The sequence below is a fragment of the Homalodisca vitripennis genome, chromosome 2 (assembly GCF_021130785.1).
Source record: "Homalodisca vitripennis isolate AUS2020 chromosome 2, UT_GWSS_2.1, whole genome shotgun sequence".
Taxonomy (NCBI): Eukaryota; Metazoa; Arthropoda; class Insecta; order Hemiptera; family Cicadellidae; genus Homalodisca; species Homalodisca vitripennis.
The window spans coordinates 225,537,023-225,561,304 of record NC_060208.1 but is presented as its reverse complement, the minus strand read 5'-3'; the positions used below and the strand labels follow the sequence as shown (position 1 = coordinate 225,561,304).

Sequence of the window (24,282 nt, the reverse complement as noted above, 5' to 3'; positions counted from 1 at the left end):
TTCCATATACTTACCGTACTATTTAATAACAATAAGGAGATTTTGTCTATGGTACAAAACATGTCAACATGTTTAAAACAGCTAAGGGGTTAAAATCTTACAGAGAGCATAAAAACTGACATGTACAAAAAATTTAGTTATAAAAAAAATTTGAAAAATCAAACTGGTGAACTCAGTTTGCTGGGAACTAAGTACAACTGTGTTGATTGTACTCGTGAACATGCAATACATGGTTTTTAATCAGTTTTACTGACTTTTGTATACTCCAGTGTTGAGCAATAATGCAAGGTATATTCTGAGTGCATGTTAACCACCATATCGTAATCCTTTTCTGCGAATAAAATTCTCCAATAATCCGACATTGGGGGAGAACAGTAACAAAGTAAACTCACGTTTCATTGCGCTCGCAGTAGTCCGGTGATTCCTCCAGGTACACCAGTTCAGTGCGATTTGGCTGCTTAAGCTCTCTGATAGCGGCCCGAAGTTTCTTTACTCTCCGTCGCCGCTTCTCCACCATCTTCACGAAAGAGGCACCCTCGAATCTGGCACTGAGTGTGTCGCCGACCTGTCTAAACGAGGGCAGCTTGCGCCAGCACACGCGCACACTGCATGATCCCGACATGCCGTGACACTTGCACACTCTCTGCATTTGTGATCGGATTATCTGTAGCAAAAAATCAAATAAAAAATAGTTAATGTCTAGTATTAGCCTATTAATTTGTAATAGGTTAATTTTGAAAATTTCTCTTGGTTCAAAAATGTTGATGTTATGTCAGCTCAATTTAACAACTAAATCGGTGGCTAAAAATATACAACTGAAAAGACAAGAGTTGTTCTTCGCAGTTGTTGAAAATTTTGTGATAACTGCAAAGTAATCAAAAGTGCAATCTCTTCATGAAAAAAATATTTCTCATTCAAAATCTCTAAGTGATAGCAAATTTCGCATTTCTTAAAGTTATATTATTTGCTGATTAATTAAAGTAAAGAAAGATACTTAAATGATCTTAGTCTACAATCTACAAGGAGGAATGTGTTACGTCAAATTGACTGAGAACGTATTAACTGACCCTGCGACCAGCTTCGTTATTGTGCAGATTCATGAGACCTTCTGCCGTCTCGTGACTCTCCCTCGCATCCACAAACTCTCGACTGAACTTCTCCCCATAGTGGATATCCTGCAAACAATCACTACTTCTGTCATTATCACAGTCCATTTGCAGATCTGAATCATTTTAGTTTCTTAGAGCAGTATTTATATTTGTAGATTTAATTCTCATTTTTAGCTCATCATAGATTGAAAACAAAAATATAAAAAGTAAATTATAAAGCAACCAGAACAAACTACAACATAAAACTGGTTATTTTAAACTGTTTTATTCTTAAAAGATTTATTAGACTTGGCATATGACACATACAAAGTTTCAGTTTATATTTTGCTTTGTCCTTCTTAGGTTCTTTATTAATTCTAATTAGAAATGCAAAATCTGCACAATAACATTGATACAAGTTGTATTCTTAAAATAAGAAATGTATTTAAATATGGAGAGGTTTGAATACGGTTTCATGCATATAGAGCCATCAGTTAACTATTTATAATGCCAATGCAATTTTTCTTATGATTTATTAGTTGTATGGCAGCTGTGAATTCAGGTACATTTCTGCCAGTCGTTTCCTCCACCAGTGCACAAGCATTTTATTACCAACAACAAGATTTAAATGATTGTTATATGCCGCAAGACGTAGATATCTTACACAAAGGCAGAATCAAAATAACAGCCAATTCAGTGGTTGCATTCTAGTTCACTCAAACGAAGAAGTTAAGCAATCTGCTTACCTAAGTAAAAAAGGTGGTTACTGTATTTTGGAATCAAAATTATGATATTGTGATTAATTTTATGGCACATAGGTCAACAATAAATTACAACTGATGTGTAATGTCAATGAACGCTTACCACACTGATTCGTTGTATGATCCAAAATCAACAAAAATATTTATATTAAACCATTGATTAAGTTTTAATCCTCCTTCACAGAACTTTTTGGTCACTGTCCATACGGTCCTAAATTGGCACCTAGTACTACTTTCACTTCTTACATTTCCAAAATCAATTGGTAGACACCAGTTTGAAAATGACAAGATTTGAAGACTGCTGTTATCATCTGGTTATTGAAAATTGTTATTATTACAAAAAGCAAGGATTTAATACATAAATGGTTTAACCCTCCTTGTGGCAATCATTTCACTCCATACTTGTTCACTTTTTAATTTTTTTTTAAAGTAATTTTAAAAATTACAGAACGAAACTTATATTAATATATGTTGATTTATATAATGATATTTTCCAAATTAAATGGAGATATTTACAATGTCGAAATGAATTATTTGTTTTGTTTATAAATTTATATAAAAACTTATAAAAAAGAGAGGAGGACAATGCTTTGAAGTAATTGTACTAATTTTGAGAATATTATGAAGTGTGCAAAAAGACAGAATTTTTAGTGATGTTTGAATCAAGTTAATACGTACATATTTGCATTAAGAGAAATAAAAGAGTCAACGCTTGTTCTCTAGGCGGATAACTATTGATTACCAAAATATAAATAGTTCCTCACTAGATGGATAAGGCAAAGAGGGTTAAAGAAGATGGTGTAGTGTATATAAACAAAATGAAAACATTTAAAACCTTAAAAAATAAGTTCTTCCTTTATATCAATAGACTTATTTCTATGAGCTTGGTTCATAATACAAAACTGAAAAGCTAAAGTATTAACTTACTTCAGAGCAGCTGCCCCACTGCCAGTTCTTCCTCGGTTTGCGTAGCCGCACTCGGTTGTCGCAACTACACTCGGTTAGCTCTCCTCGGGAGCAAGCTCTTGTGACGGCATATGCTACTCCCGCCGACGATATCGCATATACAAACGCTGTTTCACGACTTTCTGCAAACATAATGTATTTTATTTGTATTTAAACTTTTTTTAATAAGGCAGAAGTGTCTGCTTTTTTTATATATTATTGGACTGTGTCAAATCATTACTCTCAATTTACCTCGCCATTTTAGATTTTGCTAAAATTGGGTATAATCATAGTGAGTGCTAAGAGTAAGAAAAATACCAAATTCTACATTTTTATCTCAAACTGCTTTTGATATACAGCTATGTAAAGTTTCCAGAAATTCACTAAAAAAAGACATAATCGTTTCTGAAATTGCTCCAGGAGCTCTCCTAATTGACCTAAATGTCTGGAAGAGGTACCATTTTGCAGCATTGTTATGCTCTTTTCAGTGATACGTAACAAAACATGGGTTATAACAAAAAAGATGTTGTAAAAATACATATAAAGACTTTTATTGGATATTTTCAAAAAATATATTTAACATTTTTCCATGAATGCTTTTTTACTGTTTTAAATCACAATTATTCCTAACACTTTTCTCAGCTTGCTTTCACTGAATTTGTAATAATTATCTTCTAAAAAAATTGGTACTTTTGATTTCAGGTTTCCAAAATGTACGTAACTTAAAGTAGGCTATCAAGTATTTTAATAACTGGTTATTAATATTGTAAATTGAATGGCTAAGCATAAATAAGGGATGTTAGAGGGTTCATTGTTAATATTGCAAAATGACAAGTTTCCCAGCTCTATAGGTCAATAAGGAGAGTTTCTAGAGTAATTTCAGACACGTCTTTTTGGTGAGCCACATTTCGGAAAAGGTTTGAGATAAAAATTTTAGATGTGTTATAGTCTCAACAACCACTGTGAGTTTGCCAAATATTAGCAAAATAAAAAAAAATTCTTGATTTGATTTGGAATGACCTTATTATAAACAATGTTACTACATTCTCATGCTTTGAGTGAGTTCATAAACTGGTGAAATGTGATTAAGGAAAAGGTGTTTTGGAGAATTTTATTCAAGAAAAACAATTTGTTGTGTTTTTTTCTAGTCAAAATGAAATTTTTTCTAGTTTAGATCGTTCCCAACAAGTGAATTCAGATTGTATTCTTAATATATGTTTCAGTTGTATACTACAATAAAACTTGACAATATACCTTACTTATACTTGGGAATTCACTCCAATCATGTGAGAACTTCAAAGCTGCAAGACAAATCATTTAATATTTATACACCTTTTTACATAATTACTTTTGTAATTTTTAAATATGTTCAAATTGTTTGATTATTTTAACACGATTGATTGAATTATTCTGTTATAGTGATGTAAAGGATCTATAATTAATAAACATTTCACAAAATCCAAAAGTATTATAGTTGAACAAGTTTTAGTGGTTTTGAAGTATCTAAAAGTTATTCGCCATAAATCTTCAAAATGAAAAGTTAAAACTGTCAAGGAGTGTCTTTATTATCAGAAGGAGACAAAGGACCAAGTATAAAGTAGCGGTATCAAGAGTAAGTCAGTTTATGAGGATAATTCCACTAGGACGTTGCGCCGAGCCCTATCACACTCTCTTTATGTGTCGTGTCGTTTACTGCAGATCACTCTCTTTACTGCCACTTTATTAGAGATCGCCCGACTTTATCACTGATACTATTTCCCAGCTCATCACGGTTTCTTTATATCACTTGTTTTATGCTTGTGTCTCAACTGAACTTATCACACCTCTACAAACACTTCATAATCTACTTAGTTTAACTGTATTAATTTATTTACTCATTTATTATTGTAAGATTTAAGGCAAATAACTAACTTTTTAGTGGTAATAAAACTTTATGAGAATTTAACTGCACCAATATCTCTTTGTTGTTAGTTTCATTTACACCCTTTTTAACTAGCTTCTTTCTTTTTACGACGTGTAAAAGCTGTTTTTATCATCCTTATTTAAGGTTTCACTGGATAGGATTGTAAAAGGGGATGTTTACCGAATTCGGAATTGGTCTTGGTAAAATCAGATATGTACAAAAATAATAAAAAGATTTTTTTTAATTAAACAAAGCACACAGTGCGTACAAAAATAACGCTCATATAAGTTACAAACTAGGTTAATAAAATTTTCTCTAGTTTATAGTTAACACCTAATCAGTACTGCATGTACGTATGTAAAACTAAATCGGTTTTTTCAAATCAAGTTATGTTTTGATTAATTTTTTCTTTGGAAGTTTCATCAAGGTTGTAATTTATATTTACCTCTCTTTTTCCAAAATTTAATTTATTTCAGATTAAAGAACTCAGTATTAAACTGTTCAACTGAAACTATAGCTCATGTGTTTTAGAAGAATTTTGTCGGTATTAGGAAAAGACATAAAAAATACCAGAGCTTGCAATACTAGTGAATTTAGATGGCCTTAGACTATGTGGCCAGTTTTATACAATTCATAAGCTTGTAAGGAACTGGCTTTGAAGTTTATTTTACAAGAAAAATGTTAAACCTCAAATACATTTCATCTTTATTTTTGGTTTTAGAATCACGGCTCATGTCTCATTTCAAAAATATGATTAATACGTATCAAAATGCTTTGTAGTTTTTGTACAGTTCATATTTTTTTAATATTCAAACAACAAAGTACATAACATTTTTCTGAATAAATAATTTTTAAAATGTTTTAACTAAAACGCACTTGTATGAGTATATAAAGAAATCAAAATGTTTTGAGGTTTAACATTGGTCTTATGGGGTTAAAGTCAAGATGGCCGCCAGGACAGCCAGGTCTAATGCCCTCTGATACATTGATGTGTAAAAATTAATATATACATAAGTAAACTCAATTTTACTACTACATCTCAATTACTCGTGAAACTCAACAGCACTAAACAAATTATACATGACACAAAAGTGTTGTGCTTACACTATTGCTGTTTAACACTGATACAAACCTAACTAATACTACTTCCAACTTCAAGTAGTATTTTATATTTTCAATAGAGATTACATAGTAATTACAAAATATATATTTTTTCCTTTAACTTATCTTATTGTGTTTTGATGTTTCCACACCACTAGAATTTTCTGCAGAGTCTTATTAGTTGTATTCTATATGGTTCTCATTGCTATAATATGTTTCTTTATTGTTATAAAAAACATTTCAATGTAAATGCAACGTTATGTTATTTTTAACAATTTATTGGGCTATAAGTATTAAAAATTGGAATAAATCACCAGATCTTTTATATGATGCTTTCAGATAAAAACTATTACTTTATTTGTAGTTTGGTAAAAATTAAAATTTATTGGGCTTACAATAAAATTGAAAGGTTTTTGTAGGGAAATATATACCGTAACTTACACAATTTCATCAAAATATCATGGTTTAATTTTATTTCACCAAAAACTTAAATTCAATTTTAAAAAAAAGGATTTTTATGCACTCCCATACATATATAAGTTGCTATTTTCATGAAAACCTTTTCGTTTGATCTATGGTCTTTGATCGTATATTTCCACTGGAAAACAAATTGATATTTTTCAGGGTGTCACAGTATTTTCAACATTATTCTCTGAAAAATTATGTTCATGATAACTCCAGTAAGTTTGTTATCACTACCGAGTTAAGATCTATACTCACTGATTGATATGACTTCGCCAAAGACAGAGGAAGTGTTGCTGAAGGTTGTGCAGTTCCAGCGACTCATACGAAACTGATGTTGGCACTCTTCAATACTCATCTTGGCTCCGTTTCCCACAGCCTGAACAAAATACATCTTTGAGCATAAACACTGTAAGGCGGAAACAGAAGGATCTACATCCTGATACAATTTTGCAGAGCTATAGAGATATCAGATAAGAGATAGTAGTATCTTGATGTTATCCCAATGATTTGATATATTGAAGGTATGAATAATTTAATAATAGATTCATTAGTACTGATAAAAAGATTCGAAAGTTGTAAAATTTGTGTTTATCATAATACTTATATCATGTTATATTATTCGTTCACAAAAGGTTCTACCGGAATTACAGACACTATTACTGTCTTGATAAACGTTGTGGGGAACCATCTTCAGTCAAGAGAAGACACTCTGAGGCTGAGTGTTTTTTTTTGTGCTATGGACTCTTCTTTAACGTACAAAATTTGCCACAGGTTTCGGACGTATACCCTATGTGTTTTGAAGTAATACAATATGGTAATACTGATTTTTCAGTAGTGTAAAACTCTATTTCATCCTAAGAATGCACAAATTTTTAAATTGCATGCATCAGTAGTTATGAAGAAAAATAATGAAAACCCACTTTTTTCTCTAATTCAAACCAATTTTAAACTATTTCAGGGGAAAGGTCGAAATTACCACAACCTCTGGTTTTTACTCTGAAGTTGCATAATCAAAAATGTATGTAGGTAATACAATAGAGCGGCTAAATATTTATTAAAATGAAGTCATTTTTTGAATAATTCATCACTGATGAAATCTGTGATAATTTAGAAAATGTATAATTATTGCTTTAATAAGTACATTGTTGCCCAAAATTACTTACTAATACTTAATGTTTACTTAATACCCAGTGTTCCATTAAAATCTCAAATATTATAATAGTTATTAATTTTTACAGAATTTGATGCTAAACAGAAACTTACACATTTTTGTTTTAGGGGTTGCAAGCAACATGTAGGGAAAGGAGATAATAGTATAAGAAGAAAATTTGTAGGAAGGTCCTGGTACCAACAATTCATACTACTATGGATTCTATCTGACCTCAAACAGCACCCTCAGTTTTGGTGGTTATTTTGGTCCACCTAGAAACGCAACATTAATAAAAACTATTCACTCTAAGTTGGACAACTTTCAAAAAAGACAATTCTTAAGCATTGATACTGTAGGTACTTTAAAGACAGAACTAGTCTGAACAGCTGGTTGTCGTGAAACGCATCCAGGTTGACTTTATACATGAATGTGTAAACCGCTCAACACAAGGGCACTACACACAAACTAAAACTCATATCATTGTCTCTTCTGCATGCCTAAATTTTTTTGCTTTTAGTATGTATTCTTGTTGGGAAGCAATTGATTTAATCATAAATGAATTGAACATAACTCTACCTAGGGTTCCAATGAAAGCAGAACCAAGCGTTGTTAAAACAAACATATGAACTTTTCAAGAAATTAAAACTATTCCATAAAGTCCAGAACGTAGCTAGGAAAACATTTTTGGAGGGTCCAGACAACTGATATTTTTTGTAGTGGGGTAAGGCCCCATTTCGTTCCTTAAAAAGTTCTTGACCCGTTTCTTTGTTGAGAATGATCTTTCAGCAGTACATATCAGTAATACTGAATTATTTAAATAATAATAATAGTTTACTAAACAATTAATTGAAACAATTGAAAATTTGCGGGGGTCCGGACCTCCTTGCTGGCTACGTCCTTGGGCCCAAGAACATCCAAAGTGGAGAGCGGATCCAATGTTTGTAATTTATGGTATAAAATAAATTTATGGCATATTTGAAAACTTGGTTGTACACTCGACTAAATGATAACAACTTTACAGAGCCGCAATATTTCATACTTTGAAACATTACACAAATCATAATATTCATTTTATCATCATCCAGTACCACTTTTAAAATGATTACTTCTTTTTGCAGGCTATGGATGTATGTTCTGCACAAGGTAAAAACTTTTGTTTCACGTAATGAAGCGTCACGTCACGCTTGTTTTTTTTAAGTGGCTATCCAGGCGTGCTAGAGAGAGGTTATTTAGACAAAACTCACTGGTTCAAAGACAACTTGTTCCTTAGTGTTTTTGGAAACATTTATATTCCAGTGGTACATGTCAGTAATACTTAATTATTTAAATAATAATAATCGTTTACTAAAAAAGTAATTGAAAATTTGGGGGTGTCCGGACCCCCTCACTGGCTACGTCCTTTGCATAAAATGTAGTAAGCCCTGATCCACCATTTCACCTATAGCTACTTCTGCAAATAGTTTTCAACTCTGTCGCTGTGTGTATATGCCTGAAGTCACTCTTAGCATATGTTTCCCTTACTGTATATAGGAGTTACAAACACAATACTAACAGCCAAGACGTTCTCGCTGAGTCCACAGAGCTGTTGTTGGCGCTCGACCAGGTACTGCAGCCGATGGCAGTTCTCCTTGTGACTGAGGGGTCCGAGGCTCACCGCCCCCTGGCTGGGTCCTTGCAACCCTAGTAGCCTGCAACACAACCATAGAGGTTAAAAACTTACTCCTTAATTGTACACATGACAACTAATGACTACTTTCATCCCGTTTTTGAATGATGGATATCTATCATAGTTCTGGAAGAAAATAATGCAGAAATATGCAGGTGGTTGAAATACATGTGCAAAGACAAAGGCTGTACAGTCTGATTTGATTGAATTTGATCTGGACAGGTAAATTAATCTGTTTTTGTTCATTTTAAATACATTAATACGTAATGAAATTCATGAGCACAACACTAGAGCTGGTATTAATTTATGTCAGACTCCTCATCGTTCAGCTTTAGCTGGCAATTTACCACATAATGCTGGAGCGATGTTTTTCTCTCTTGTTTGCCCCGAAATATAAAAAAACGAACCCATAAAAACAAGATTTAAAAGTCAACTGAAAGAGTTCTTGATCAGGGGGTGGTTTACTCGGTTGGGGAGTTCTTTGACACTAGTTTAGAGTTTTAGCATGTTTTTGTTGTCTGGATTCTTTTGTTGCTTTATTTCATCCTGTGTGAACTGGTCTGTAACTTTGATTTTATATTTGACTTAAGATTTTTTAAATCTGTTTATTTTAAAATGTTTTAGATATTTTAAGAATTTTAAAATGTGTTAAGTTTAAGTTTGGTTTTAGTACAATATTGTTGTATGTAAAATAGATTAGTTTATAGATATTTGTACCATTGACTTTGTCATACACAATTATGTGTCAGTAAGACAATAAAGTAAAGTAAGTAAGTAAAGTGGGAGAGAATGTTGGTTTGACAGATCGGCTGTTTAAAGAAAGTTTTTATCCATTGTGACCATCTCGAATTGTACAACTCTTCCCCAGTGTCTTCACATGAATATTCCCCTATGTACAAGCCTTGTAACAATGTTAATTTGAATTTTGAGTTTGGCTCCAGTTCACCTTCCTTTATTGCAGCGTCTGGTACTGACACTGTCTCAGACTTGACTCCTGGAATCTGGAGTCATGTCCGTCTGAAGAGATCCTAAAAAAGTGGACGACGAAGAAGCTCAAAACGAAGGAATACTTACATCGTTTTGACATCAGAGACACGTTAGGGAATCCAGATTCCAGGAGTCAAGTCTGAGACAGCTTCAGATACTAGACTCTGCAATAAAAGGAAGGTGAACTGGAGCTAAACTCAAGATTCAATTGATTCAACCCTTCCTACCATAGCAACTTCATGTGTAGAGAACGTTAATTTGTCTATGACAAACCGTGAGCCTATCGGCATCTTCACTGTATTGATTTTTATGTACCAACTTTAATATTAAACTCACATTTAGACTGCTTTATAATGAATACAATAAAGCCCTTTGGCAAATTTACTGGACTGCTGAACCACACAGAAAGATAATAAGTTAGATATAACTCTGTTTAATTAAATAATCGGAAAGGCCTGTGGTTTTTTTGTTGAAATAGAAAATATAGCATAAAGCCGGGAAATTTAGAGAACAGAGCTTGTGTTCTCATAAATATCTACAATAATTTTTAATACATAGTGTCAAAAACTCCCATGCCGCAAAGTATAATAAAAATAATTAGACATAAAGAAATTGCATTGAGCTTTTACAGCATGTAAGTTAGATAAATTTGTCCAACAATTCCATTGAAGCTTAATACTTACACCATTTACATGGGTTACATGTTCTATTTCAGCATGGAGATATTATCCCATGAGAATGGTTTTAACTAATTAGTAACTCTAATCCTTTTAACTAAAAAATATAGTCACTCTCGGTTAAGAGCATCATTAAGAGCTTTTTTCAAATGCTTTTGTTCTAAAGTCAGGATGAATCTGAGTAAAATATAAACGCTAAAATCGGAGAGAAAAACTGACCGTTAGCGATTTAAAAAAATGATGCCTAAGCTAAAACATGAATTCCTCACAAGTTAAGCTCTGTTACAGTTGTTTCCGTATTCGGAGACAAAGAGCGGGCTAGGTAACCGACTAGAGAGAGAGTCGCTACAATAAACTCCCCCTGTTTATGGTTGCCGGTGGTGTGAACCACCCCTGAACATCTACTTTGGCCGCAATCAATTGCCCTCGTGTCGGCTTATTACGGGAATAAACCTCGGCATTTATGCAGCGCCCCCCCCCTACCTCGCCCACCATAGCTCATCATCAACACCCGGGGTCGGCCGCGACATCGGTCTCAACATGTGCTGCTTATTACTCGACCTCGCACGAAAGGCATAAAGTTGGGGAAAGCGGAAAAGGGTCGTACCCTCCGACAAATTTGTAAATCGGTCTTTCTGACTCAACGCATTACCGTGATTTAACTAGAATTTCAGACATTCTATGTCGAGGGATCGCTTGTAATTATGGGCTCGACTGCACACGCTATTTCCTTGTAATGTTGATTCGGCGGTGGACTATGAACAGGTAGGGCTATTGTGAACAGTCGTGTGCTAAGAAGAGAGGTAATTTCGAATTACGAACATTTATTTTAGGCAGTGATAAAGTCGGTTACTTATTTAATTACGAGAAATCGACTAAAGAAATATAAACTAGAAAAAAAGATAAAGGTCTTCTGCATCAAATGTGGACGCGATGTATTCCATGCGTATCATCGGCATAAATTTAAAAATTAATATTGTAACAGAGTTTTATTTACTACTTTCTGATTTTATTCTTTAATGCACTATAGTATAAAGTTTGTTTTTGAGTTTTTATTAGTTAGAGATGATCTGTAACTCTAAAACCTGGACTGAATGGAATAAATCCGAAAACAGTATTTTTGGCTCAGGAGGATGTGCGCGTGTACCACTGAAGCGCGTGCGGGCATTCAATATGTTTACATTTCCTGCGGAAATCCTTACTGGAATAAAATCAAATAATGCAACCTCGTTAAATCGGACAAGCCGCGACCGCGGCCGATCCGACATAACGAAAATCTGGGTTAACCGGAGAATGTTGAAAATATAAAGAACAACGTGTACACACAATACAATATTTGTTTATTGCGGAAAACATTTAAAAACAAATCAAGATAAAGTATAATACAGTATATACAGTTTAATGTTTCTGAAAGAATTTTGTTCATTTGTGTTGCGTCACCTTTGAACGCTGTTTCCGTGCCGTGTGGTTACGCATTTTTTTAACATGAGTAGCACAGCCGGTGTTGTCTATTCTCTGCTTCTGCATAGCTTGTAACTGACCCTCCCTTTTGTCGGCATCTCTGTCGCAACAAGTCGCAATGCTTGTAATTATTGAGTTCTGCGAACAGTCTACCGATAAACAAACATCCGTTCCACACTCGGCAGTCTGGGCGGAAGGCAAAAAGCTAATTTTAAATTTTCCTGAACTGATCCAGGTTACCCGGAGATCTGACTTAACGCGGTTGCACTGTACGTTGATTTTGGAATGATAGATTTACACCCGTTCGTTCACCATCCATCACTCTAGACGCGGACCGGGATGAAATGCCTGAGACAGATACAATCGGTTTAGTGGCGGACTCGTGCATAGAGTAAGAAATAACTCTTTTAACATGCAACACCAAGCGCCCACGCGTCCTGTCTGTATACTAGTATCAGTGTGTTGTAATTTAACACTCATACATCTAATTGCTCAGTCAGAATCTCTTTTCTTGTTTTTTATGAAAATGTTAAACAGCATGTAATGTAGCTTAAACTGTAAAAATGAAATTAATGTTATTTCGAATTAGTTATATCTATTGTCTGCTTAATTATAGGCGAAGGTTATGTCGTGAATGCACAGGATGGTAATGTGCGTTTTCAGATTGTTTCGAAGGGCACCGCCATTCATTTAAGTTTATTCATTAGTAGGTACTTTTGAGGTTAGGTTACTAGCCACATAGTAGATAGCGAATTGGCTACATGTTACGTAAAACACCAGTGCTATCTAGGTGGCATATTAAAAGTTAAGTAGAGGCAATCCTTTTAATCACTTCTAAAACTCTTTATCCATATTTTCATTCACTGAATACATAATGCTCACAAAGGAGGGTCCGACCTCTTCCCACAGATGAAATACGAGTTTGAACCATAAAAAAATTATTTCAGTAGTTAATCAGCTGGTTATTTAATATTTTACTCTCATCGTATTATTGCTGACAAACGTTTACAAATCAGCTGTTTATTTACTATTTTTTATTCACTCCGTTCTTATTGACGTCATCGTACAACAATAAAACTGTAGATGTTATTACATTAGGTTACGTTTGCTGTTGAAGTCGGAAGATGGTTTATATAGTTTTCTTTTGTACTGTTTTCCGTTTGTCTTCCGTTTAATTGACCATAACTTCAAGTGATGTTAAAATCGATGTTGACGGAAAAACATTTATTTAAAGTTGCGCCCAAATGTGTGCCCTAATGTTTACCATACAACACACATATAGTGAACATGTTAATCTCGGACGCTAATTTGTAAATTATATTTCAAAATAACTGAGATTTGCCGTGTTCAATTATGTTCAAAGAGAAACATTTTAATTTATTACAGTATAAATAAATCATGAATTCGCTGTATATACAGTAATGAACTTTAAGTAGTTTGAGTAATCTTTTCATAAGTTTATAATATAAATGGTACCCATGATCTTCTGGTATAAAATACAGAAGATCATCGAACTCACCATCCTCTATCGGTAATGAAATGAAACATTCTCCCAATCCATATCGTGAATACGCTACTGGGCTACTCACACTACACCACTGTGCCACTTTACAAAGTACCAGGCCCGTACTCAGTCTGGTTTTTGGGGGGGGGGGGCAATTTACCGGGGCCCAAGCTCTCAGGGGGCCCGGGCAGGGCCCCTCCACATTTATATTTAAAGGGACAGTGTGGACAGACGAGATAACTAATAACTGCACCGCTGTTATAGGTTAAATTTATAATAATTCGACGTTCATTACAATTTCGAAGAAACTGTGACCATTACTTTTAAAATAATAATCTTACTCTTGATTTAACAATCTCGAAAGTGTTTATTTATATCGTGCATTCAAGCGGAAAAGTCAATAATAGTTCCTGCGATCAAACAACAAATACCTCAACACTTGCGACCGGTCTGACCCGATGGATTATAAGAGGGAATTTCTATACAAGAGAGGAATTATTTTCAGTTGAGAGTAGAAATGAAATTAAAATGCACACATTTTAAAGTTTTTTCGCACAACCATTAATATCTAAAAATAACTTCAATAGGACAACTAATAGACAAATTATTATACATCTTTAGAGTTAAGTAAATTAATTAAATGCTTAATGGAAATAAGATATTTCCGTACTTATTTTTAGCAACATAATATATTGAATCTTAATATTATTAACAAAGTAATAAGATGTCATTGAGATAACGGAGGGGGGCGGAGTGACGAGTCCGACCGAATATCTTTCCGGGGCCCGCCAAACAAGGTACGGCCCTGCAACATACAATCAACAGATTGCTTCAGAGGTTCAGTCAAAGACAATCTGACCCTAGACGTCTCACTGAAGTTAGTAACTAGGATTTCGATAGCTGCTCTAGATCCCGCCAATGGTAGCACTAGGTCTACCCGTCGGATCACGCTGTGAACAATATTGTTTCCGTGAAGATCTGTCTTTTCTATTTCCTGTGGATCTAATTATCATGTTAAGACGCCATTATTGTGTAATTCAATTATTTAACTTAACAAATGTGAATAGAGGCTGGTAAAATGAGTGAATGTTGGTTAGCATTGTTACTAGCTATGAAACTGCCTTCCTTAGCCAGTGTCAATAACACATTGCTGCTAAGCAGGGGCGACTTGAGATAGAAACTTAACCAGTGCTTATTTTGCCCCTCTCCAAAAGATCCGCCATCGCTCCACCCACGCCTCCATAATATATAACAATTATGAAAATAATTTCAAAGAAGTTGTACAGACACGAAACAGTTTCTTCTACCTATATCACTATACCTATTACCACTTACGTGCATGAAGCTATCTATGTACATCTACATGTCATAATATACATACTTTCCTCAATCTATATAAGTGACATTCGACTCTGAGAATACTTTTGAATCGGATTCTAACTGTAATGTAATTCCCAAGCTTAACAAAAGTCAAGTTACATTAACCAATCAGGTTAGTACATAATTTTAGCTTAAAATTCATGTCTAAGTCGCTTTCTAAAGTGTACAAACATGTAGGCTATATTTAGCGAACAAATTGGGTTCTAATCGATTGATTAAAATGTAATAGTTAAAGTTCCTTCTAGCCTACTCACGTTGAGTTCCCAAGTTTCACGAAAAAGCGCGCGAGCGAAGAAAGTAACTAATAAATTATTCTATTAATAAAACAAGCATTTCGTAAAATGCTGAAATAAACCTTCATGACTGGTATAAGTAAAAGCATACTCTTATCAGATTGTATTATTTTTCAAACAGTTTGGCGAGAGAGGCTTCCCGGATTCCGCTGCCTTTACATAGCAAGTTATAGTGAAATACATGTTTAGTCAATTTTTGATATTTCTTTTTATTTAGCACCCTCCCCAAAGTGTCGCCTCCTGCAGTGGCCTAGAGCCGCCCCTGCTACTAAGCGATTTCCACAATTTCACATAGAGATCGAACCACTGAATTTCGACACTTTTACTGGATTTTTAGGGCGATAAAAACCAGCTCCCAATGGAAAACTCCGTCCATTCATTAACCCAATATGTCATGTAGGCTAAAAGTATCATGGAAGTGGACAAATGTGACGTTTCCAAAGACCAAACCTAACCTCAAACCAATTTCAAGTAGACGAATTACTAGACCACAGCTCCAATATCGTTGATTTGTGGATCAAGTGTAATCTCTCAAAACGCGATAGGAGCATGTTCTCCCCCAAACAATCCATTTTCACTACAAAAATACTCCGTTTTCCATCCGATACAGCTGTATGTGAATGATTAATATCTATTTCGTAGTTGATCATGACATGATTATATCAAAATATACCACTAAGAATTGGTCTCTGTATGTTAACAAGCAGTAAAACACTACTTTTCGAGGACTTGTTTACGTCGTCTATTTCAGGCGTGTAGAACAGAAAATAATGATTCTTTCTACCACGAATTACTATGAGAAAAGGCCCTAATACAAACTTGAGAAGTGAATCAATCCACGAAATGCATTAAATTTGTTTACTATTTTATAATTTCGTATGGTAAATAGTAGAATACTTATGAATAAAGCACGTACTTGTTTACTAGATTATTTTTATAAAGTAGGCCTAATACACGGTCATACAGTGCACCATTTCTACGGTATCATACTGAAAAAATCATGTCTATAAAATAGTATTTTGAGTAATAAACTGATTAATATTTTACAACAATAAGTTTAACACATTACGTAGTATGTTTGATTATACTATAAAATTTAAATACAAAAATTGTTACTACTCCAGCATCCTGGATCTCACCATAGTTTTCATTAAGAACCTGAGCCTGTAATAATATATGTACTAATCAACATCTGCAACGGAAAAATATTAAAATGAATGAAAATTAATACCACTACTAGGATACGTCTCCATTGCCAATTTCTAGGATTGGGAACTAATAATTCTTGCTCAAACAAGATAATAATAACATTGAACTAAGTAGGGTATTTATCCCGCTAATAGAAAAATTAAAATTAATGAGTTGAATTTTATTATTATCCTTTTGAGCAAGAATAATTAGTTTCTTTTCCTTTTTTAGCTAAATATTATATTCACTTTTATTTTTACGTGGAAATTTATTTGGGTTTAGTGAACGTATTGTTGTTACAAACATTTAAAATAATTAGAATTGTACCTTCTCCATATTGATAAAGTGATTCTAACAAGTAGAGATTTCTGCAATAACCGTGATAATCATGCTGTGGTGTTCTAAATGGTTAGAGTTTTAATTTTTTAAGGGTTTGAACAAAGATTTATACTATGTTTATTGTTTAGACTAAGCATGTATTGCTTATAAACAATAAATATTTTCCAACATTTTCAAAGTATAAATTATTAGAAATAAATAATGACTAGTCTAAATTACAAAAGAAACTAACTATTAGAGAAATTCAGTCATGAGTAAAACAAACTAATCAAAATGTTATTGAATTCTCCGAGTTTTCACTATTGTAAACTGATTGCTATAGCTTAGGCAATTCCAGAAGTAAAATAACAGGGTCCGAGCTAATCTAGTCACTCGTAAACGCGCTCCATAGAGCAGGGTAATATGCTGAACGACGCAGGAGGCGAAACGCTTTATTGAGTTGCAATTTCGTGATTGAAAATAAAATTGAGGTCAAAATCAGCTGATTACGGCCATGTTCTGAACAGCCGCAGCCGGTTTCCGGCTCGCCCAGGGAGGATGAAGCAGTACAACTTCGGTTATATGAGATGTGCTCGCTTCTCCGCCCAGCCCATACAGACAGCCTTGACGTATTGCGTGAAGTATTTAAGTAATTCAACCACACCCATTTAAGTATGAATAAATCTGAGCCTTTGCTGTGTCCTGTGGCAAAGTCACCATACTCCACCTCATAATTTGGGAGTGCCGATGGCTGAGCGGTCCAAGACGTTGGACTTTGGGTCTGAGTTAGAGATAGCGCAGGTTCGAATCCTGTCTGTGACCCTTGCACCTTTTATCAGTACCATCGACCTTGTACTGTATCGACTCTCCCCCTTATTCTTTTTGATAAGATCCTCGCACAGGCCAGTGGCCCATGAGGACGGGCAGAATAAGGCATAAAAGGGGATCGGCTTCTCATTTTGTTAATATATATATATTGGGGTCCGTATTAAGACTGTACTGTTGAGCTATTTTCATAAAGGTCTGCATGCTTCGTTGACCAAACCCCACAACTCTATGATCATTTTGTTTTGTTATCTGAACAAACAAAAGCGCCTATCTAAGCGCCGATAACATATCTTCTCAGGAACCTATTTAGAAATATTTCAACTAGGCTGAGAGTTCTAAGAGGGGTTTGAAGAAGTTCAAGCGATTTCTGTTGTTAACGTTCCATTTTTATTTTAGAGTTCGGTAGAGTTACTTTTGCAACCTCAGTTACCCAATTACGAGGAGAGGGACAGTAAATCTATTGAAGGCTTGCTTCTGCCGATATTCTCATGTAGAATTTGCACCTAAATGAGTAAAGCCTTGTCAGTTACACCATCTAGTACTATCCAATGAAAGATATATTATAAACCATACATTTTTTACACATATAAAAATTATACTTTCAGAGTTGTCGTTTGAAGAAATCTAAGTGTTGCTAACGTTCACTTTTCATTTTAGAGTTCGGTAAAGTTAGCTACTTTTGAAACGTGAGTTACCCAGCTGCGAGGAGGGAGACAGTGAATGTATTGTAGGCTTGCTACTGCCGATATTCCCGTGCAGAATTTGCACCTAAATGAGTAAAGCTTTGTTCCTATCCGATGAAAGATTTGTTACAAACCATACACTTTTACATATATAAAAAAATCATACTTTCAGAGTTGTCAGGTTGGTAGCACCGGCCGCGGATGATTGGCAGCGCTCAACATGTGCGCGAGTGGAGAGCGAGTAGAGAAGAGCTCTTGTACAGAGGGCTCGCCGGCTAGTTTAGCCTATTATAAGATCCAAGTACCCTCGACAAGCTCCACCCCTCGCCCGCCATTTTGTTGTTCCCTCTAATTAGGCCTTTTGTTCCTCTCGACGTGTTTACATAGACTTCCTGTGAGCGCACAATGTCCTCCACCCCTTTGTACCGGAGCTTGTCTCTAATGTATGCATCAAGTAATCACGTACGCTGCCAAGGCCTCTTCATCCTTTTCAGAAACTGGACATCTCGTTTACGCTAAAACACTGGATGGGGTGAACCTAGTTGCATACTCTATAAGAGTACAATGGTTACATTGTCTTGTAACATCGGAACTCATCATTCGACTTTTACAAAAATGCTATTCATTTATAGTCATGAATGCCTAGTACGCAAGACGAACTCTACAATGTGGATGGAATCAATGTTTAGAAGACAGTGAATTGAATTCGAAATAAAACTCATACTTATTTATTGCTACGGGAAGACAATAAAAATATACTGAATCAATGTCACTGTTAATTAATTGCAATCCCTCCACAATATTTGTTAAATAGTATTAAAACTCGAATCCACTACATTTGTTTATTGTAGTTTTGCATAGCCATTTAAAACAAATGGTAGATCAAACAATTCGGTTGCTTTTAGCAATTTGTATTGCAGCCTCTAAATGAAATGTTTTCAGAGACAATGTAGCCCCTCTCTTGCCAGTTTCTAATCATCGGATACACTATCTTTGCTATCGAATGCCAGTTTCGTCGTCGGATTCACCAAACAATTCGGATGCTTTTGACTATTTGTATTACAGCCTCTAAATTAAATGTTTCATTGACAACGTAGCCCCCTCTTTTTCCCAGTTTTCCAATCATCGGTTACACTATCTTTGCTATCGAATGCCAGTTTCATCGGATTCACCAAACAATTCGGATGCTTGAACAGTTTGTATTGCAGCCTGCCTCAAAATTAAATGTTTTCAGTGACAATGTAGCCCCTCTCTTGCCAGTTTCTAATCCATCGGATTACACCATCTTTGCCATCGAATGTTAGTTTCGTCAGATTTATCACCAACAATTATTCAGATACTTTCAAACTATTTGTACTGCAGCCTACCTCTAAATGAAATTCTTTCAGTGACAATGTAATCCCCTCTCTTGCCACTTTCCAATCATCGGACAGACAATCTTTGCTATCTAATGCCAGTTTCATTGGATTCACGGCAGCATTGAAAATACATCAGCTTCGCCAGCTACACTTTCACTTCAGTTTTATGGCAGGTTGGCAATAGTTGTGCTATTAACATTAATTTTTAATACGAAGAGGTTGAAATGCTGCCTTATTCCTAACGGCCTTATCTTGTATTGATCATGTTTGTTAATATTTTAAAAGAATTGGCTGTGCCATCTTTGGTGCGAACTTGAACTTTTTTTTAATTAGTCCGGTTTAATAAAAATAAAAGAGAAGATAACAGTTTTATCAATCGGCGATTTCTATGCGAAGTGAGTACTTACTGTTATTTCGTAAAAATTACACAATACTCACAATTCATTGCAGAAAATTTTAATATTATAACAACATAAATGTAACACGTCAAACTGTTTTTACCATATTGCATTATGCCAGGCCGTATTTCATAAGTGACCTTAGTGTTATTTAATTTCTCATTTTTGTACTTATATAAAAGTAAATAATAGTTTAGATAATGTTTTAAAATTATTTAATAATTATTAATACAAAATTACTTCAGACATATTTAAGTTTTCAGCATTTTACCAAATTATTGCCAAACGTTCTGTTTTTGTACATTAAATATTGGTCCATAAATATAAAATTACACTTCTTATCAATATTGGTAACTAAGGGTCTCGGCTTACTCATCGTTCAAGTCTCTTTCAAGCTCTGAGGCTATTGTCATTACTGCTCTGAGACGAAACCATCATTCAAATAGAAATTGTTATTCGCTGATAGTAATAGGTAAAGCTTTAATATTAGCTTTAGTACGTGTCTCAGTTGTAAGAGATGACCAGTTTTCCAATTCAAATGGCCGGGAGAAAATTGTGCACTTCTGTGCCTTTTGTAAAATAGGTTTATAATACTAGCCGAACCATGCATACCAGATCACTTAATTCCATTTAAACATTTTTATAGATTGCATTTTTCTAAAAGTAACATTTACACTCTGTACTCGCAAGTTCGACTACTTAAATCGAACCCCTGAGAGAACATATTCAAAGTGTTTAAAGCATTATTCTAGAAAATTCTTTGTTTGAAGTTTGTTTTCGACGATGGAAGGATTATGAAGGAAACAGGATTTTCCGGACATTTGCCATCATTCAGTGATACAAACATATCAGTAACACTAAGTTTCGAGATCTTTAATCTGATCTCTTATTCAGGTTGAAGAAAGATCACTTGAAGATCAAATGGCAGATCTCGAAACGTAGTGTTACTGATTTTTTTGTATCACTGAACGATGGCAAATGTCCGGAATAATCCTGTTTCCTTCTAGAAAGGCTGTGTAAATTTTACTACTGATAGTTTACTGAGCCATGACCATTAGTCTAATCCGGGCTAAAGAATGTTCTGTGGAAAACTTTGATGAATAAGTTTTACTATTTATAGTAAGTTGGCATAGCAAGGACCACAATCTGATCCTGGGACAATTGTCACTAAAAGTTGTCAAATAGGACCCTTCTGCCAAAAACCATGGTGGTATTAACTGTTCCAATGTTATAGGCACATAAATTATATTGCCCATAACTGTCTCGCTAAGTAAACTTTACAGTATGTTACATGTTAGTACTGGAGTAAATACAATTTTCTAAAGGTCTCTCATATCATAACATCTTAAAACTGAGCCTGTTGTTAAACAAAATTTCAAAGGTAACCCACAGTAGCCTAAACTGTCAGTAAGTGGCCAAGGGGTAAGCATCACTTATATCCCTTGGCCTCTTTGTGAAACAGCCGATTCCGAAAGAAGTTCGAATATTACCGGCTAGATCTCGTCACAGTATAAAAATACGCATATCTCTTAGCCTCCAATATTTTTAACGTGTTCATTAACCTATTTCTTCACGTAACTCAATTTATCAAAGAAAGTAACTTGTACCCTTTGGCTTCTAAGCCTTTTACTACCTTATCAGAAATAAACTCAAACAATTTGTCCGACCTATCACTTCGAGCTAAAACAAGCTTCAGTACAAAGGTTTTATAAGTTTGCCTTGGAAATAACATTGTTTAGATGCAGTCTCAGTTTATATTGCTTATATAATTGTACCATAATAAGCCATAATTTTCTCTTAGCGGAATATACATTATTCTTCGTGATCATAATGAAATTCCTTACATTGATTGTGCTTCTATACTTCATTCATTTTGACATACAAATATGGGGGGGGGGGACTGAAGAACCCTCACGTGTTTGAGATAAAAACAGTTATAAAACTGAGAAGTTAAAAAAAAATAATTTACTGTTGAACTTCCAGTAACATCATATAATTGCATTCTTCCCAATTATTTAATTTGATTTGGTAAATAAAAATAATTTAAAATTTAGGTAATATTAGTTAAAATTCGCCTTTGCTCTTGTTCTTTTCATTTTCAAAACTGAGACATTGCTCAGTTCAAAATATTTATGAACTTCCTACTTTACAAATAATATTACACATTAGGGCAAAGTGATCCACTAATGAATTACTAGCTGTAACATATACTATATTATTACTAAAATGCCATTCATTGCTAGAACAAAAAACCCTTTTTCTCCAGTAACTACAACACTAATCAGACTCCTTTCAGCAGTAATAAACTTTTTCATCAGCAGGTCCAAGATTTCCCTAGAGTTTTCTTTTTTACCTTTACAATAGAGAATAGAAATATATATTGTTCACGGGTTTTATACAGAATGCAATGTATTTACATCGCTGTCACAGTTTTGAATTCCGTGTAATGCAGAGCATTGATAAAAACCTTACCTGGATCGATCCCACCATAATTAATATTCGTGAAGTGTATAAATAACACATATAACTGAAGTCACTAACCGTACAACCTTTTTGTTCGCTATAATAACCATATTAATTATTCAATATAAACATTTATAGCTAATTAATGAATAAATAAAAAGATTCGAAACAACAAAAGTTAATAACAAAAGCTAATATAACAAAATAGCAATACAATAACAAAAGCTAATAACAATACGGGAGAGTTGCAAAGATAGGAAGTAATTGTCATGGAATATGTAGGTATTATAGGTTATGTTCGGATGGCGAGTAACTCGCGCGGGTTGAATTGCACTGTTGCCAATCAGTGTTAAAGTCAAAAGAAATAATTCCCGAGTCGTATACATTTTATAACGTTAGATTTTCACTTTCTCAAGAGTGTCTCATTCCATATGAGACTACGTTACGGAGGTACTGTAAAACCACATCATTAGGAAAGACTGTAAAAAATAACAAATTAGCAGTAACTATTAGGCCTACTGCTAACAATACCGCTTGTGTCACGTAGGACTTATCGTGCTAGAGACTTGATATTTAGGGAGTTTAATACCCTTCAGATCTCGTTGCAAGAAAAATAGTTAAAAGGTTACATTTATTTGAAGGTTATTACTTTTCAAACAAATATTTTTTCGTGTAGACATTTTTTAAACAGCGTCTTGATATTAACGACAAAGTGAAATTTTAAAAAATCCACATTAAAATTCTTTGTTTGAAGTTTGTTTTTGACGATGGAAGTATTGTGAAGGAAACAGGATTTTCCGGACATTTACCATCGTTCAGTGTACAAAGAATTAGTAACATTACGTTTCGAGATCTGCAATCTGATCTCTTCAAGTAAAGAAGAGATTTACCTGAAGAAGAGATCAGATTGCAGATCTCAAAACTTAGCGTTACTGATTTTTTTGTTTAACTAAACGATGGCAAATGTCCGGAAAATCACGTTTTCTTCCCATTAAAATGTTATTTTACGAGTTTGAACTGGCCTTGTATATAACCTGAAACAGTTTGTAACTACCGAACCGTTAATTCACTTTCCATAAAATTAATACGATATTGTTGATTTGATGCAGTTGATTGTATCAATTACAATCCATTAATCGACGCCTACCTCACCAATGCATAATAATGTCAACAGTCGGATCACAAATCACTTTTAAATTCAACAATTTGTGTTGCAAAACTGTGACTGACAACACTTTTAGTGAACAAATTGTGTTTATTATTATTATACTCTTAACGTATCACTATTGCTGTTTAATTTTACAGTATAGATATCAGAGCGGAAATAAGTTTTATTTGCGTATACAAAAAGTTGTATACAGAAAGTTTTCCTAGTATTTTATGCAACCAACTTTAATTCTTGCTCCTTTTATTACTCACTGGTAATTCAATTATGTTTGTTATTTTCAGAAACTACTTAATTTCCCGATGCGATGGACTCAAATTTAACTAATAGAGTAATGTTGAAACAATTATATTAAACATTTAAGTAAAATTTCGCTTTTTAAATATAGAGAAACACGAAGGCTGCAGCTCAAGAAAGGGTCAAGTTATCCAAGTGTCCGTTGAGAGATATTGTGTATGAAATAATTGTTAACAATCACCGAGTATTAATTAACTCTTGAC

The 24,282-nt window shown here is 34.1% G+C and overlaps 1 protein-coding gene across 1 annotated transcript in view; it reads right to left on the bottom strand.

Annotated features, from left to right (window-relative positions):
- The window catches only part of LOC124355452 (protein Wnt-4-like), a 105,996-nt gene that overhangs the window by 4,289 nt on the left and 77,425 nt on the right, over window positions 1-24,282 (bottom strand). The window contains exons 2-6 of the mRNA XM_046806597.1: window positions 8,966-9,101; window positions 6,519-6,639; window positions 2,777-2,937; window positions 1,068-1,175; window positions 393-664 (exon numbers count right to left, since the gene is read on the bottom strand). Of these exons, the coding sequence (XP_046662553.1) occupies window positions 393-664; window positions 1,068-1,175; window positions 2,777-2,937; window positions 6,519-6,639; window positions 8,966-9,101 (798 nt within the window). The remainder of the gene's footprint in view (window positions 1-392; window positions 665-1,067; window positions 1,176-2,776; window positions 2,938-6,518; window positions 6,640-8,965; window positions 9,102-24,282) is intronic.